The sequence below is a fragment of the Ammospiza nelsoni genome, chromosome 1 (assembly GCF_027579445.1).
Source record: "Ammospiza nelsoni isolate bAmmNel1 chromosome 1, bAmmNel1.pri, whole genome shotgun sequence".
Lineage (NCBI taxonomy): Eukaryota > Metazoa > Chordata > Aves > Passeriformes > Passerellidae > Ammospiza > Ammospiza nelsoni.
Window position 1 is genome coordinate 126842789 of NC_080633.1, and position 19333 is coordinate 126862121.

The following is a 19333-nucleotide window of genomic DNA, read 5'->3' on the forward strand; positions in this document are numbered from 1 at the left end:
TTCTCTTTCTCTGCAGAATATACAGCCTGAACTGCAAAACAGCAGAGTCCCTCCACTTCTATCAGCATTCTCATCCTTACCTAAAATAGAATTTTCTTTCAAGTAAAGGTGGGATTCAACCCACCAATTTGATTTATGTCTGAGTGTGTAGGTAACCATCCACTGAAAAGTGCCCTGAAATCTCCACCATTTTTTTTCAATAGCTTATGGAAGCAACTTACATCTGGTTGATTTTCTAATGGGGAAATTTTCTATCTCTAAATCCTTCTTCTCTAAATCATCTAGTTACCCTCACGAACTTCTTCTTTAACATCATATCAGTATAGACTGATTCTTTTTTGCTCTCAACAACAGAAATTTCTAACACACTTTTTCCATGACATGAGAAATTATTTCACAAATGACTGGAATACTAGTTTCAAACATTAGGTTGATATGTGCTTCCCAAAAAGAGTTTGATGGAACAAATGTTAGTTTTATATTTAATATTTTTATTCAGGCCTCATAACAGAGAAGAAACTGACAGCATAAATGGCAATCACACTGTCAATTAAATTAAGATACATTATGCCTATTTTGCCAACATTTATTCTTTAAATGTGTCTTTGTACCTGTGGAAAGAAAAAGTGATATTAGCTAAGGCTGATAATGGAAGACAAAAGTCTTGTTGACCAGAAAATAGCAAAAGGTATTTCTGCTCTGTTCTGCATTAACTCTCCTAAAGTTAGAACAACCCCACAGAAGTCAGCTATACCACTGATGTTTGGAGCTACCTAAGTTAAAACAGGATGTGATCATTAGTTTATAAGCATCTTATGAGGGCATAGCATAGAGAATGGAAAAAGATTGTACTTTTGTAGTCATATGATTTCAACATCAGGTATATAAAGACATGATAACATCCATACATTTATTTCAAAAAAGCAGAAGCACAATACTCTATTTGCCCTCTTGGCACATGTGCAACTGCTGATGTGCACAGGAACTTTGAATACACACAACACCATAGCTCTGAAAATATGGTGATGGGAAAGACATTTATTCTTCAGGCATGCACAGTTTTAAAGATATGCAGAGTGCTAAGTGAAACCAAAAAAGACAGCTTGTACAAGATTGTCTTGGTGATACTACAATAGGAAAAGCAACCAAGACTTTTGCTTAGTAGAAGCACATTTTATTGATTTTTCTTTGCCTCATTGTGAGACACATGTAAAGCAGAGTCTTTTACTGTCTGCTGCATTAATATCAGCATCAGGCAGGCAGTTCTATCGTTAATATTGTCAAGATGGCACATGTTTGTGGGTAAGTAATCTGCCTGTTTACAGTGCCATTAGGAAAATGCTGACTCCAACAGTTCACAGGCTTGTTTAAACCTTTCTCTGCTTCTGACCTGCTGAGTATCTGGTATTCAACACTGTATGAGTGATTACCTGTGGCCTCCATTACACTGGCTGTTGTGTTGCTAAGGAATAACTCTCAAGAGGTTAAGAGCCTTGTAGTCACCTTTATCTCAATGCCAGTGATTATCTGTGCTATTTTCTGCTTGGTGTTGTACTGCAGCACTGACCAAGTCTTATGTCTGTACCTTGACATGCAGAAGGAACAATTATAGCTGTAGGTAGAGAGATATACTGGTTGCTTTCACATTATAATCTCTTCAATTCAACATATTATCACAGATGAAACATCATCACTCAACATAAAATTTTCATACCCATTAAGGGGCCAGTAGTCCTTATTCTATTCTGTAAGCCAGAGCTGAGTTACTACAGAAAAATATAGTCATCCTTCAGCCTTACACTAACTGGCACCAGCGAATTATTCTCCACCAGCTTCATGGTCTTCAGCATTGAAAAAGCGAATTTGTCTATTCTTTATGCAAATTAAATAAATGTCAACTCCAGGCAAAAGGTTTCATGTGACAGGGCTTTTAAATTTAATATTTTTTCCTCAAATTGTCTGTTATCTTCTATTTAAAAACACACGTTGAATATTAACTAGGGGCTAACTGAAGCTATTAATCATTCAGCTAAATGAAACCACTAGAAAGCTGTGAATAACTTTAAATAAAATAATAGCTTTGATACTTGCTACTTCTTAGTTGCAGACTGAAGTGAAAGACAAAATAGGAGCTATCATATCATTCAGAAAAAAATTGCTAGTTTTACATTAAGATGCACTGATGCATCTTAAGACAGACACATGATCACTATACACAGTCTACTATTATTTACATCCTCTGCCACACACAGCTTACCTGCTGCTGGGTTCTAGTCTCTCAGGCTTGTTCAATTCAGTGTTTCACATGATATATATCTTAGAATTTCTTTTCTCAAATTAAAAAAAGGACCACAGTTGCCTGCAGCTCTCATGATCTTCTACTGCAATATTGTGCAGGCAGACAGTACAATTTATTCTATTTTTTGCAATTGGGCATTTGCATGTGAAAGAGGTATGGCAGAGATAGAAATTGTGCCCTGACCTGCTCTGGTAGAATTTTTTTACATATTCTTCAAAGTATTCACTACAAACCCCATTTTGCTCAATGTTCAAGAGCAAGAAATTATCCATAAGTCCATTCCCTGCAAAGAAAAGCTTCTTTAATATGTATTTGATCTTTAAGGTCCTTTCCAACCTAAATCACACTGTCATTTTTCATTCTATTGTGCCCCTTTCAGGGGAAGTTTTCTTCTGTGTTTTGTCCTTATTACCTCTGTCTTTTCAAGCTTTTTCCTTTCTCACTTAAAGCTTCTCCTTCTTTTATGATACTTTCTTCATGTTTCTTACCTTTACTATTCATAATTGTCCTTCTCAAAACAGTAAAAGAGCATGTTACTAGGCAGAGTATAAATAAATCCTTGTGACTTTTCCATGCTGAGCCTTTACTGGCTCATTGGTTTGTTGGTTTGGGTTTGGGGAATTATTTTTTTGGGGGGGTTTTTTTCTTTTTTTGGGTTTTTTGGGTTTTTTTTTTTGTTGGTTTGTTGTTGTTGTTGTTGTTTTGGTTTGGTTTTGGTTTTGTTTTCTTTTTGGGTGTATGAGATAGATAAGATTTCTTTGTTATTTCTTCACCGCAAAAGTAGAAAGTTGCTAATGCAATGGAAAACCAGGAATCTGGGATTGACTTAGCTATTAACAGCTCAAAAGTAGTTTTCTCATGAACCTGAGTAATTTCTCATTTGTTCATTTCCCTTGGTGGTGCCTGTCTTTTCTCAGATTGATATGCTTATTCCTTCCTGAACCTGACAGGAAATGCATCCCTGTAACACTTATCTAGCATTTATTTTTTTAATAATTTTTTTTACTTCTCTTTTTGATGAAAACAATTTGGTAGACTCAAGAATTAGCAAGAAGTCCAATCCTTTCCATGTTTCTCTAAATCAAAGTAACTCTCTTAGCTCCCCTTATCACTCATTTCCCACTCTTTCATGTATTTAACTGTCTTCCTACTCCACTGATCATGCTATGTTAGACCAGAAAAGAAGAGGGCATCAGTTTTGGAATGCTAACATCATTTGATCACTCTCACAGAGAATTACACTGTAATGATCCACTAATTACAGAGCTGTCTCACTGTGTTAAATCCTATCTGTGTGTGCTGTCAACTGTTTACACAGTTCTCTGTGCCCCAGACTTCACATTTCCAAATATACAGTGATAGCTGACAGCAGCATTGACAAACATAATGTACATTGTACCCAGTACAAAAGAAGTGGAAGGACTTTGAAGAAGGGATATATATTTGAGAGTAAGCCAATATTACCACAGAAGTTTTAACCAGTGTGTATTTTCCTATAAAACAGTTCTTTCTTGTTTTTCTGTGTTTTTCCACAGTGGTTATGTCTTTGATTATGACTACTACAGAGATGATTTCTACAATAGGTATGTGTGCCTGCATTTTTGTACATCCTACATAATTACTCATGTTGTTGATGATATAATCCCATTGTTTGGTTAAACAGGCTAATTCTGATTTTATTGATTATTCATTGCATTATTTCTATTGTGTATAAGAAGACAATTTTTATATCTTGCAGAGAAGATCACCACCACCAAATGTATGCTTACTATGCAGGTCCTTAGGTTTCATCCTTCTCTAAGAGCTATTGGGGTATTTGCTGTGCTGAACAGTTTAATGGTAGTTTAGTAGAGCTCTCCCAGGCTTACTTTCACTAGGACGTATGGTGGCTGTGAAATTCTTCAGTATGACGTTCCTGGCTTTGTCCAGAAGAACATTGAAAGAAGCAAAAGCGCAAGCTGAACAGTGTGTTCCTGTAGGACAAAAAGAATTTGGATGCCTGAGCAGGTGGAGATTTTGTCTTGAGTAGTTACACACAGCCTAGCTCAGCACTGTGAAAATGTATTTATTCAGATGTAGCAGAATCCCCACAACACAGGAGCAGCAAATATGATTACAGATAGCCAACTTGTTAGCCAGCAGTGCTGTGTTTTTGCATTACAGCAGCTTGGTTTGTCACAGGACAAGTGGGCCAGAGAGGAACAAAGCTTTGCTCCACCAACCTGTTCTGATCTGATATTTCTCCTGTGTAAAGCAATGGACAGTAGCAGGGGAACAGTTACCCCCAGAAGTTAGGTATGTGTGTTATATACCTTTCTGCTTAGGAACACAGTAGGAAAAATGTAGAAACAATATTTTCATGTTTGTTTTCCTCCTGATGTGAGTTCAATTTGAGCTACTAGTTTTAGTTTGGCATATAAATTACCATGCCCCTTTGGACAAAGCTAGAAATATTGAGATATAGCATAGCATGTGAACATATGAAGTAAAAGCCATCAAAGCAGTTTAATCCTGCTCTGTCCAGCCTTTGCAGTAGGAATAGCACATGTCCTGTAAAAAGTTAGTTTCCATAGGCTTTTGTTTATTTTTTCCAAGCTCTGAATTTTATCTGTGGAATTGTATGTTTTTAAAGAGAATAGTGTTTCTCATCTATGCCACACAAATATTAAAGGTATATGTCTAGTTTTTTCCTCAATTCTGTATTTTATATGTAGCATAAATGATAAACTGTAATGGTTAATTTTCACCAAAAAAAAATTACAAAACTTATTGGATGTTAAGGGTTGTTTCTTGGTTTCTCTCTTGATAATTGCATTGTTATGGAAAACCATTGACAGTGAAACATATCCATAGATCTATTCAATAGTATAATTTTTTAATTTAGAAGTGTCTCAGAATTAAGACAGCAGAACTTCTATGGTAGAAAACCTGCATATGAGGTTGGCCTCATTAGGCTGGACATGCTGATGTTCTGAAAACAAAAATTGTATTAGGTGAACAGTCTCTTTTAGATACCAGATGATGGAAGGGAAAGATGAAAATCTCAATATAGTAGTCATGAAAAAGAAAATCCCATGGAGAATTTCATGTACTAACTACTTATAGGAAATAAAAATTAAGAAATATAGTCATGATTCTTTGAATTTTTGAACTTCTGAACTTTCTGAATTTCTATCACAAACCATAGATCTTGTTTCCTAATATTTCAACTAATTTATGTTATTAGCTTTCCAGACTCCTTGAAGGGAGAAAGGCTTTCTTACCTTGACTAAAGCAGTGATGGCATCAAAAAAGGGTGTCAGAAATGGATAGTTCTTTAAAATAAAATCTATATGAAGGCAGATTGGCAAGATCAGAACTGTACATTTAGAAGGATGACTGAAAGAAAAGGCATAGTTGTATGCACACCAGTGATTATTGGGGCAAAGAATTGCTTTGGGACTGAGAATTTCTCTTTATCATTTCTTGTATTACAAGCACAAGAAAAACAGACATGGTGGTTCAAATCCATAAATGGAAGCATTGTTTTTTAAAAGAAAGCATGTTATTGGAATATACAGAACCTGACAAAACAAAATACCAAGACCAAAAGTTTTGCATGATTTCATAAACAAAAGTAGGAATAGTTTGATAACAGTCATTTAGATAAATGTTCTTTTATATATTTTGAGAAAAGGAAGCATAGTTTCACCTTTCACTATATTATCTAAACACAAACTATTGAAAGCTAAAAATCTATCACCTTTGGACAATAATCATATAATGAAATTTTTCATGACAGCTTATAGCACTTCAGAAGCATTTTTTCCCAGTAATTTCAAAAAGGAGTTTATGACCAACCTGCAGATCATTTAATATGATAAATTATGACTGGCAATAAGCACTAATATTTGTGTTAAAAATAGAAAAAGATGTTTTAGTGTCCATCTTCACACAGAATTCTTTAGTTATGCTAACAATGGCTAAAAGCTGCTCATTTGTGGGAATATGTGAGACCATGGATTTCAGTCATTGAGTGTAACAGGATCTCTGTGTCACATTTTGTAGGCAGTTGTGAAAAAGGAGGGAAATGGTTACACTGTCTGTAGGATTACAGTACAAACAGAAGTGTGGTCTGATTTAAGTACTGTGTATGTACTTACCAGAAAATGGGTTAGAAGATTTAAATTTAACTCTGTTCTATTCATCATACTGTTAGATGCTGTGGTGAGTGAATTACTGTTTCTTGTGTGTCTGTTTTCAAATGTGTATCTATCTGCCCAGCCAGGTGACAGTACTCACAACTTTGAAAATTAAAAATGTGGTTATAAATTTCCATACTTACTAGCTGCAAATAAATTTGAGAATATTTTATGAAGCTGTTGCTTCAGACTGTGAACTGGAAATCTCTGTCTTTTGAACCTTCTTCTCTTGACCTATCATATGCAGAACCCATATATTTTATGTTCTAAGAATATCTGTAGCTTTGATTACCTTTTTACTGCCTTTATTTCCCTCTACACTGGTTAGTTACCTGCTATTAATAACTGTACACCGCAACAGATTAGGCTATTCAGTTTGGGAACAAAAGTTCATTTTTGTTATAGAGTATCTTTGGTAAAAAGTCTGAATATCTACTTGCTACAGTGGTTTTGGTTTGAACAATTTTTTTTTATTATTATTTATTAAGCATGCTTGGGTATTTTAGCATTTCCACACCAATTCATTCTGCAATAAAGAGAACATATGCAAAGATTCTTGTTATTTCAGAAACTGCAAGATATTTCTTTAGGGTGATGGTTGTCTTCAGGAAAGTTCTCTTTTGTTCTTTACTTTTACATCTTTAAGAATAGCAGATAGAAAACTAGAATTTAAGCCATGCATGTAATGAAGGAGCTGAAATGTCACAACAAAATATATTGCTGTTGGCTGTGAACAATGAAATTACGTGGACCTGTGGAAAGCAAGTTATGGATTTTCCATACGGCAAATTGCAGAGTCCCATAATACATCCTTCATTTGAATGACACACAAAAAATCTGAGCTGGGCTGTGCACCAGTGTGTGACTGAAATCTGAATAAGGCACTTAATGTGCATAAGTCCTTGAAATCTAATTTGACTTGATATAAAGTGATTACAGTTTCAAAGGGTAATTTTCTCAGATAACATGCAAATTTCGTTGACAGAGCTCCCATGACATGAAATCACAGAGGGTTTTATGGAGTCCAGCTGACTTAATCTTTTCTAGGTTGTTTGATTACCATGGCCGTGTCCCCCCTCCGCCCCGTGCAGTGATTCCACTCAAACGTCCTCGGGTGGCTGTGACAACAACTCGTAGAGGCAAAGGGGTTTTCTCCATGAAGGGAGCATCACGGTCCACTTCAAGTGGGGCTTCTTCCTCAGGATCCAAATGTGAGTTGCTCATATCAGTTGAATATTATTGAAACAATGATTCTAGCAATTTCTGCAAACAGACAGCTTCCACTATATAGATAGCCCTATTGCAGTAATTTCCTAGCCTAAATCTCTAGCTTGAAAAACTGGTTTGATTACCAAAGATTCCAGCCTCTCCTGCAAGTCAAAGAGCACACTGGTGATATTTTTAAAATAAATTCTTTTAACATTTGACCTGCTCCCTCAGCTTCAGAAAAAGGCTTTTTAAAATCTCCTCTCAACCTGACTCATTCACCATGAGATCTTGTGAACTGCTGGTAACAAAAAAAATAATAATCTTGTTATAGACCAACAGAGGCACATTGATTTCTGTGAGACCTCAGGGTTGTATGTAAGCTGGTAGGGATGGACTGGGGCAGGGGGGCAGGGGAGGTTGGGTTATGTGTATTCTTTTTTATCGGACTCCTTTGAGTGTAGAAAGAGGCAAAGCGTCTTTGTTTTAAATGAAATTCAAAACAGGATTGGCAACTTGGTTTTATTTAATCCTTCTTTAGTGAGTTGGCCCTAGAAGAGTTGATGAACAATAGGCATTCCCTCCTCCAAGCTCACCAAGCTCCCCACTCCCTAGTATGTCCTGGGAACTTCATCTTCCTCTTCGTGCATCTTTCAGCACCCACCCGTCTTCCCCTGCCCCTTTTGTGGAGTGATACTCTCCTTGGAAGCGTCACTGGAAGAGGAAGAGAAAGATCAGGTAGGGGTCAGATATTAGAAGGACTGAAGGAACTTCAGTAAGTCTTTTGCAGTACTAGAGTGGCCAGCAAGACATCATGCTGTTTTACCATGAAATAGGTGAACCCATCAACAGTACATCTTACTGCCAGAGGAGTTAATTATGGCATCAAGAGGACCCAGTCATATACTCTTTAAATAAGATAGTCAAGTCTTACATGCTAGTATCAAACAAAGGAGATGGACCTCGTGAGCCCATTAGGATCCATCCTTGATCCTACTGCATGACCCGATGATATCAGGGACCTTGAAGGAAAACATGCAGTAAACATGTAAATGCACGTGACTGAAAAAATGGACATGTGGTAAACATAGCTAAAGAAAATGTTGTGCACTCAGGAACAAGCAGCTCAAGACATTCCTTGGAAAGGATGATCTGACAGAGAGGCCACGTTGCATGTACAGTTAAATCACTTCCAAGTCTCCAGGGAATGAATGGGCTGGATGTCCATTACCACTAAGAAGATCTTTGATGCCTAATACACTGGAAGATACATAAATTTAGGTGTCATATTATAAAGCTGACTCAAACCCTAAGAGAATGTCTGGCAGTAGTAATATTTCCTTTGTTCTCTGGAAGATGAACATGAGTCTAGACATTTTCATACTTACCTTGAAGTAACCCTTTTCTCAGTATTTTAGGTGATCAATTATGTTTTCTTCTATTATTATAAAAGAAAGATTGCAGGTCAATATCTTCACTTTAGGTAACTTTGTTAGTCCTTTTCAGTCCTTGGATCTTTGGGTTTTCACAAAGTGAATTAAAGCTTTAGTTAGATCTCATTTGTTCATCAGTTTCTGTTGTCTTATCTACATGAATACCTAGTAGTATCAGTGCATTCAAATCACTAATTGTCCCAAAGTATGCATTAATAACAAATTTTTTTGCTGCACTTGCCATAAAAGGGAATTTATTTTCAGATAAGTTTTTTATATATTTTTTTCATTGTTCAGAACAAGGATAGCTATAAAATACTTCTAGAGAGCTGAGGATCTTAGTGTTTGTATCCCAACAGATGTCAAGAAAAGCTCTCAGTCAGAAATCTGAATTTCTATAGCAGTGAATGAGGCAGAGAATATTACATTAATATCCAGATATATATTCCTCAGATCTACTGCAAAATTTGCTTCTGCATTTCAAAAAATGCTTTGTAATACTGTGTAATAGGACTCAAATAATGCACAGCACAGATTAAAGGATTCAACCCTAGTCCAAGTATCCACAGGCACTTCTTATAAGATTTCCAAAACCCTGCCCACAAAATATGGCAAATATTGCAGAAACTATAAATTATTTAATGGAAGTGCAATCATGAGTGTCCAGATCCAAACAGACAGTGTTATTCCCCAGTGGAGGTATCCTTCAATGTATTCAGGTGTGATCTGAATTTTAAGTGTCAGTCTTAGAGCTCCAAGTGACAAGATCATCCTTGGATCAAGCTCTTTAACTGAAGAGAGAGCTGTAAGATGCATCACTTAGGCTTTTTGACCTGTGTTAGGTTTCTGTCCTCAATTCATTAAAATGACAATTGGAAAAAAATGCAGAATTTTTATTGTGATAAAATAAATTCCACAAAATTCTTTCTGCACGCAGCACATCTTTAAAGGGAGTCAGACACCCAGTATACAGGTTTTCATGCCTAATATTCCATAAAACTACTTTGCTTTTTGTCAATTCCAGTCAACCCATCATAAACGTAGAAACATGATTTTGTTGACTTGGACAGGAATGTAATCAGCTTATTGTACGACCTTTATCAGAGAAGTAGTGGAGCCATTCTCTTAGAACTTCAATTTGGAAAGTAGAGAAGGTATGTTTTGCAACTTCCTTTGCCATTTTCTTGGAAAAGTTGGTTATATTGAATTGTGGGAGAAAGCAATTTGATATTTTGTAGCTCCTTACTCTACACCGCTAATCTGAACCCCTTGAAATAATGCACTGTCAATTCTAATGTTAATTTATTGCTAGGTAAATAAGGAGAAACATTCAACAAATTCTCCAATAAGGAGAAACCTAGTTCATGGGAAGGAAGCTATTTTGCATTTAATGAAATTTAAGACCATAAAACACCTTAATTGCACGTTTAGAATTAACAATGTTAAAATACTATTGACTATGCCTTGAAGATTTCACCCCCATATAGCAAAACTCTCATGAGATCACTTCCCTTAAAAGACCTTTCAGATGTAAGTAGAAATCTCATAGATATAACTCTTCACACTCAGACCCAGAAAATAAACCCATACATATCATATTAAAGGTCAGAACACCAGATTTCACATTCTGGTAAAATCACCAGAATCAAAAGAACTTATTTCAGAAAAACAGAAATCCAAAGGAAGAAGTTTATTGTTGTGAAGATATTACAAAAACCACAGTATCAAAAATGCCTTGCTCATTGATGAGCATATCTGCAAAAATATATCCACCAAACAGTAAACCCCTGTTTGACCCAAAAGTGACAATATGTGTTATAAATCTGCTTCTAAAACATAAAATACATTAGGAAGATTTTATTTCTTTCCTAAATCCATAATTTTTCAAGAAACAGTTATCAATATTTTGTTTTCTTTTTAACTCCAAAGACTAGAAGAACATAAATCAGCATTTGCAAATCACCAGAAGTAACTCACAAAATTAAATATATTGGTGGGTAAATCACACACAGTAGTTCTTCATGTTAATGGTATGAAGCAGTACATTTAGATTGCTATTTAGAACTAGGAAGAGCTCACTTTTTAGTACAATGTAGAAATTGAAGGGCTCAAAGTGTGCACTGTCATTTTACACATCTGAAATCAGGAGGAAAATATTAATCAAATCTTTTATACTCCATGTGCTTGAAATTAAAGAGTAAGCACTTCAGACATTAAAATATGTATTGAATTATGTCTTTAAATGAATTAATTTTGACTCATAGAGTTTATATTTAGCTTCCTCAGCTGATCCATTTTTCAGTGATATCTACAGCAATAAAATATGATAAAATATTTTTTATTAAACATGAAGGGCTTAGTTAAAAATATATGACATTTCTTCCCAAAGAAATCTAAATCATGCTTTGTGGATGAATCAATTTGCAGTTACAGCAAAAAGTATGTTTCACAAAAAGCTATAATTCAACAGTAGTACTTTCATTTTTAAAAATGCAATTGACCTTAATTTTATTCCTCTTATAATGCACTGTATGTGACTGTCTCCTTTGGTGTTAGATGCTTCAATGAAAGATTCTAGAAGGGCTAGAAAGGGTCATTGAATCAAATTCTTTTCTCTTGCAAGTAGCATCATCATCTAAGCCTTTAAGATACATCTTAAAAATAGTTAGGGTTTGGGTTTTTTCTGTTTCTTGTAATTTCCAGGTTAGTTTGTTTCTCATTTTTTCATATTCTCTTTTTATTTTTGTTCCAATACTGACTTAGCATAAAGTTGTTACTTCTTTTTACCTTCTTTTGTCTTCAGCAAACAAGAAAAATGCTTGTCACACTAAAGGCTTTCCATTTTTTATGGTCATCTTCACATGCACCTGCTCTCCACATGTACCTGCTAGAATTCAGTGGTTCAACCTGTACTCACCAGGTCCTCATACAGAGAAAATACACTTCTATATCCTTGCGATGTATAATTTGACACACCCTCGCACTGAATTTTCCTTTGCATGGTTGCAGATAATGGTATTCTGTTATCAACCCAAGGATAATTCTGTCATTGTCTTCTTCTGCTGATGAACCTTAGTGCTAAGAGTAGGACTTCTATTGTTAAGTTTAGGGGGTTTTTTTCATTGAAATCTCATCTTTTTTTTCTAACATAACATTCCTTTAAATCACCTGACCTCTTCTTCCATTCCAGTTTACTCTGAATAAGTGATATCTTTCAATTTCACGTCATCAGCAAATTTCACCTATTCACATTTTTGCATTGGAGTTGTTGAAGATATTTAGCCATTACTAATTTCATTAATAATTTTTCTCTCTTTCAATATGTGCATTTCTTTTATCTGCTGTCCTTTATTTTATCTGTTAATTTGGAAAAATTTCTTGAAGAGTAAGTTACCTTAATTTCCTACTCTATTGCTCAAAAACAGAGGGACAGATATTTTGGATACATGCATGTCATGTGTCTTGTTTACCAATGGCTTTGTTTCTTGCCTGAGATAAATTTAAAAAAAAACAACATGATGTTTTAAAGGAGAATTTTTATAGTCAAAGCAGGACACCTAGAGCACAGAATTTATAATCTTTACATTTTATCTTTGTCATAACACTTCTTTAAAAGCCTGACATTCTTGCCAAGTGCTATCACAGACTCACAGAATGGTTGAGTTTGGAAGGGACCTCTGGAGCTCTTCTGGTGCAAGTGCCCTGCAAAACAAATTTACTAGGACTGTGTCTCACCACACCCATGGGAAGAAAAAATAAAATTCTCATGTTTAGATGAAATTTCACATGCTTTAATTTATGCCAAGGGTCTTTTGTGTGTCAGTGGGATCTACTGAGAAGAGTCTGGCTTTGTCATCTTCATTTCTTATTGTACTGGGGAGCCCAGAGGTGGACACAATGCTCCAGATGTGGCCTCACAAGTGTTTGGTAGAGTGGTGTGCTGGGTTTGGCTGGGGCAGAGTCAATTTTCTTTTCAGTAGCTACTATGGGACTGTGTTGTGAATTTGTACTGGAAACAGTGTTGATGACACCAATGAGCAGGATGGGGATGCACAAGGAACTGGGAGGGGACACACCTGGGACAGGCAACCCCAGATGGCCAAAGGGATGTTCCAGGCCGTGGTATCAGCTTCAACAATGAATTAAGGGGAAGGCTGGCCAGGGCTTGTTCTGGGCATCTGTTGCTGTTTTCTTTTGCATTGCTTTTATTTCTTGGACTTTATTTCTCTGTTGTTTTCATCATCATCATCATCATCATCATCATCATCATCATCATTAGTAGTAGTAGTAGTGCTATTATTATTACTATTATTATTATCACCATTATATTATATTTCAATTAATAAACTATTCTCATCTCAACCAATGAGTTTTCTCACTTTTACCCTCCTTTACTTCCCCCCATCCTTCTGGGTTTTGGAGGGAAGTGAGCAACTGTGTGGTGCTGAGTTGCTGGATGCAATTAAACTGTGACAAGGAAAAGATCTGGCTCATGCTCAACTTTTCATCAGGGTCCTTCATAATTTGTCTTTAGTAGTTGCTGCTTACTACAGAAATACCCACTACACTACAATTGAGAGTGGAATTTCTCTAGGAGAATAATTTTGAAGACTTTTACAATCCTCTTCAAGGTAAAACAGTAAGCAGTTCAAATAATTGCAACATCACAATATTGGAAAGAGAGTGAAAGTTTTGCACTTGTGCAGACTGGTTGAGATTTTTTTTCTTTTTTCTTTCAGTCCTTTTCAGTGTTAACTTGAAGCAAATGACTCTATGATTATGGAATCATACAATCATTTAGATTGGAAAGGACCTCCAGATTGTCCAGTTCAGCCTTTAACTGCTCACTACCTTGTCAAGTAGACCATAACATTAATATCACATAGCGGTTTCTTTAACATCTCCAGGGATGGTGACTCCCTAAGAAGTAATTTCCAATATTTAACAACCATTTCCATAAAGAAATTACTTCTAACATCCAACCTGAACTGCCCAGGTGCAGCTTGAGGCTATGTCCTCTTCCCCTATCACTAGTTATCTGGGAGAAGTGGACACTTCCCCCTTATCTACAACTTCCTTTCAGTTTGCTGTACAAAGTGATAGAGGTCTTTCTTGAGCCTTCTTTTCTCCAGGCCAAACAACCCTAACTCCCTCCAGCACTTCTCATATGAATTACCTCCTAGACCTTTCACCAGCCTCCATTGCCTTCATTGCCCTTCTCTGGAGACTCTCCAGCACCTCAGTCTTTCTTCAACTGAGGTGCTTAAACCTGGACACAGCACTCAAGGTGTCTCACCAGTGCTGAGTACAGGGGCACAATGACTGCCCTGGTGTCCTGGTTTAGGGCAAATTTGATAGAAAATCTGCAAAGGAGGGTCCCTCCAGAAAGCAAACCCACACGGCCCCTCCCCCCAACCGGTTTGGGAAGTATTCCTTGGAGAGAAGTGGAAAGAGCCTGTTTATTTAACAGGCACAGCACCCCCCAGCACACCAAATGAACGATACCGGATGACACCACTCTGAAAAAGATGACAAATTCAGAAAGTCTCTTTCGGGGCTGGTTGCTCTGTTCTCAGTCCCTCCGGCGCTGGGGCAGCTGCTGCAGCCAAACGGTGCAAACCCTTGGTGTTCCCAGGTCTCAGTCCAGAGCAGGTTCGAGATGGTCGAAGAAAAAGGACAGGAGAAACAGTCCAGGAAAGAATTTGGACTGTTTAGCTAGAACTAACTAATAAGCAGAAACAAAAGCAGAGAGAGAGAGAGAGAGAGCAAAGCAGAAAGCCAAAAGCAAAAAGCGAAAACAGCCCTATGTACTGCCCGTCTCTGTGTCCCTGATAAGAGAAACACAAACAAAACTTTCATTCTTCAGAGCCAGTCTTAAAGGCACAGAAGATATGAATGGGGATACAAGCATCATAACGTCACCCCAGGACACCTGGTCATACTGGCCACACTGTTGCTGACACAGGCCAGGATGCCATTGGCCATCTTGGCCACCTAGGCACACACTGGCTCATGTTCAGTCATCTCTTGCCCAGCACCCCCTTGTCCTTTACCACTGGGGTTTGTTCCTTGAATCCTCATTGTTGTCTTGTTCCTTCTGGTACCATCTTCTTCCCAGCCTAGTTCTTCCAGAGACACCACATGGAACACACCTGTGCAGCAGACCTGAGCTCAACAGCAGTGCCAGGCATGAGCATGTTTCCTTGTCAAACTCAGAAGTGCAAATGTTTTCTGCTTTGCTTAGTAGACTGGAAACAAGTACCATTAGGTCCTTGCAGTGTCTCTTCTGGGTCTGACCTTTCGGGCCTGGCCAGCCTGCAGTTTACAGATCAAGGGAGCGTCCCTGACACAACAGTTTGGCTGCACGGAACATGTTGCCAACAGGCTTCACAGTGGGTTGCTGCCAGTACTTAGCATTCCCCATTGGAGCAGTTCACGCCATTTCACTCTGGATTCTGAGATGCCTTGCTACTCTAAGATGGACCAGCCACTGTCCCTGGGGAATCAGTAACCTTCTAATTATATAGTTGTAGGACTCTTAACAATTTGTTTCAGATCTGTGGGATTGGAGAATTATTTCTCTAAAAACATTTTAAACCCTCATTCTATGAATACACAAAATAATTTCATCAAATACTGTATGGCATATGAGTCTAGCACAGTTTAGTTTTACGCTTTTTTTTTAAGTCCTTCTGTTCATGCCATTTGAGATGAGAGGTTTCAGCCTGTACTGTGAGATAATGCAATTTCTCAATATGAGCACGATTAAACAAGTGCATTACTGCATATAGCAACCTACTGCCTTTAGCTGGCATGTTGTATTATAATGCACATTATAGTATAACCCACATTATAGTATATATGCCCAAACTCTAAGATAAAAATCTTTGGTTTCAGCCTCAGTGAATATGCTTCAGGTTTGGAATAAGGCTAACTTGAAGCAAATACCTACTCATCAACTATCACTGAAGCAGGCAATAGCTTGTCTTCACACTTCATCATAAGATTGATTGCCCAACACAAATTACCTGAGCCACCATGACAATAGACATGGCCAATGTCATCAATGAACAGGACTGATGCAGCAAGATGCAGCCAGAAGACCCCTTTGACAGAAAGGGGACATGTTCTTCTTCATAGCAGAACATCCCTCTTCCCAGGCTCGATAAGAACCTGCCTTGTTGTGTGTATCCATGCTCTCGATACACACACCAAAGTCAATGCACATCCTCCTTCAGCAGTGGTGGAGGAGTAACACAGCTCAGTGCTCTTCCACTGCCAGTCCCTCATGGGGATGGTCCATTTCTTCCCATAAGAGTTGTAAGAGTGAAAGCTCTGTTTCCTACTCTGCTCCTTTATAAATGGATTTATTCTCCCATGCTAGCATAGAGTTGCCATTTTCTCCTTTTGATCTTTTCCACATTATATCCTAGCACAAACAGGGCAAGTGTACTTATTTCGGCCACCTTCTAGCATAAAACACATGTTCTGATAATGCCAAAATAATGAGATAATTTATGAGGGCTGCAGCACTGTTTCCTTTGAAGACAAAACATCTCCAAAGCAGTTACTCCTTCTTGGGTTAGACAATGGGAGCACATTAATAAACAAATATAAAGAGTAAAGCAGTGCAATGAAGATTTGGAAACTTCAGCTAATAATTTATAGGTGATGCCTCCATGTCCTTGGATGCGATCATAAAATGAAATATTTTCATATATTATCCATAGCTGGAAAAAGTACAAGAAATTGCCAACTGAAACTGAACTGAAAGCTTTTGAAGCAACAAAACGTGACACCACTTGCAATGAGTTTTTGACTGGAATATAACCCTGCATTCCTGGCTGCCCTAGCACTTATATTACCATTTACTCTTGCTGAGAAATACATACTGTAGGGGATCTATTTATTATTGTCAATACTATCACAAAAGAGTCCAGCAAAATAACACAGCAAGACTGTGACAGGTCTATCATATTTGAATTATTCTTTCACTATACACTGTTTTTAAGTAAAAAATACTTGGATTTATGAAAATATTTTTGAGATGTTTTTCCTGAAATTACTATTACTGAGCAACACACCTTTCATGGATTCTTGCCAATAAGGCTTAGAATCCTGTGGTTTCTAGGATTCTGCATTTTTAAGTAACCATGCTAATTTTAAAAGGTAAATCTCTGAAAATATTGACAAAAGTGAGAGAGTGTAATTTCTACTAAACAGAAAAGAAAAAAAGAACATGTTTTGCTTGGGGGGATAATGTTACCACAAATATAGTTTATTTCATGTTTTGCATTTTGCTCTCTCCACAGTGAAATCAGATGAGTTGCAAACAATCAAGAAAGAATTAACTCAAATCAAAACAAAAATTGACTCCTTGTTAGGGAGACTGGAAAAGATTGAAAAGCAGCAAAAAGCTGAAGCAGGTAGGTAAAAGCCGTTTTTAGTGGAATTAATGAAATTAGAACCTTGTTACTAGTCAAGCAAGTCAGACCAAAGAGAATAGAAGTTTTCTGAAATTTTGGTACTTAATGGAGCCTGAAGCAAGGTAAATCAACTCTCAGGTAAACTACTGGCAGAATAGATTAATATTCTTCACAGAACATGCATCATCATTTAAGAAGAGTTATTAATGGTGTAGTAGGAAAAAATAATCTTTCTAGTTGCTCTGGAAACCAAACATCACTAAAAAACTGAACAGAATTAGGCTGGATGTTTTTGACCATGGGAATGCTTGTGCTAGGCACATTATGTATTAATAGATGGTGTATATCAAGAATTATTGTCTGGGCAATAGGCAGGAGGTAATAGTCACAAGCTGATGCAAGAAAAAATTCTGTTTGATATAAGGAAAAGAGATGCACCTAAGCAGTATAGTGAGTTGACCAGAGAGACCATAATGGCTCCATCCTTGGAAACATTCAAAACTCAATGGGCTCATGGACCTATGGACCTGTGCTAAAATTTGAGTTTGTCCCTGATTTGAAGAGGGGTTGGACTGGGAGAGCCCAGAGATATTTTCCAGCCTCAGTTACTGAGTGAAGTTTGGGCTTCTTCGTAAAATTGGTTACAGCTCCAGTTTAGCTTTTTTCTGGCTTAAAAGTTTTGGTTTTCGTCAAACCTTGGGAATGAAAAAATCCAAAACTACTTCATAATTTAATGAAGTCAGTGCATAATTAATTTTGTTAGATGAATGATCTCACCTGGCAGCACTTTAAAGTCATTCTGAGAGTTATAAGGTTGCATTTTCACCACAGCATATATAAAAAACAAACCCAGTTCTTATGTGTGTCTATGACATTTTCTTTGCTATGTACTTATAGATCACATATATATTTTTACAGGAGCTTTGTATTAGTGAGTTGATTTTGTCAGAGTCAGCATGGACTCCTTATCTCCTGAAAGACTCAATTTTTTTTTTTCACCCCTCCATTCTGTGATAAAACCTTTTTCTGAATTTTGTGTGAAATGTGTGAAAGAAATTCTGCCTCAAGAACCCACAGCTGCGGGGTTGCCTGGACAGTAGTCGGTTACATGAAGCCAAAAGCCCATCAGGACTCAAAGAGAATTCCATCAAGACTGTCTAAAACATTACTGGGAATTAGCGGTTGAGGGTTACAAACCTGACAAAGTCAAAATAGGAATTTAGATATGGATGTCTCCTGTTCCCAAGTAACTTTAAAAAAAAAATATTGTTTGAAAAATAACCTACCTTTCCTTTACAATAATTTTCTAAGCTGACAGACAAGGACCAGTCCCCAGATGTTAGTTTATCTCACAAAGTTGAGGGCTTTTTTCAAGTCTAAGGTAAATCATTAGTAGAGAGTGTGATTATCTCTTTCAGATCTGTGCACAATATGTATTCATTAGGTTCTATTTTGTACTTTATGTGAGTTGGATAAAAGTTGGTATAATTGGTGAAGACATAATTGCTAGGCACTTCATGGAATCACTTGTGCACTGAAATATTCCTGATTGTGCTACCATGGGGAGTTTTTATAAAAAATCCATTACTATGCAAAACAATCTGCAGACCATTGTACTTTGATATTCAATTTTCAATTTTGCTAAAGGACTATAGTGGTCTCATTTAAATAGAAATCAGATCAAAAAGAAGAATATTGATTCGTATTGAGTCACAGTCTTATGGTTTCTGAAGACATGCAATGAATATCCTCAGGTGTTAAAAGATGTTTTCAAAATATTGATGCTAT

At 36.9% G+C, this 19333-nt stretch overlaps 1 protein-coding gene across 5 annotated transcripts in view; it reads left to right on the forward strand.

Moving 5' to 3' along the window:
• The window catches only part of RALYL (RALY RNA binding protein like), a 368472-nt gene that overhangs the window by 326923 nt on the left and 22216 nt on the right, over positions 1 to 19333 (forward strand). For 3 of the 5 annotated variants that reach the window (XM_059482752.1, XM_059482742.1, XM_059482771.1), the window contains 4 exons: positions 3835 to 3882; positions 7528 to 7691; positions 8344 to 8424; positions 17432 to 17545. In XM_059482752.1, the coding sequence (XP_059338735.1) occupies positions 3835 to 3882; positions 7528 to 7691; positions 8344 to 8424; positions 17432 to 17545 (407 nt within the window). The remainder of the gene's footprint in view (positions 1 to 3834; positions 3883 to 7527; positions 7692 to 8343; positions 8425 to 17431; positions 17546 to 19333) is intronic. The other 2 variants (XM_059482762.1, XM_059482781.1) reach the window with 2 other exon arrangements.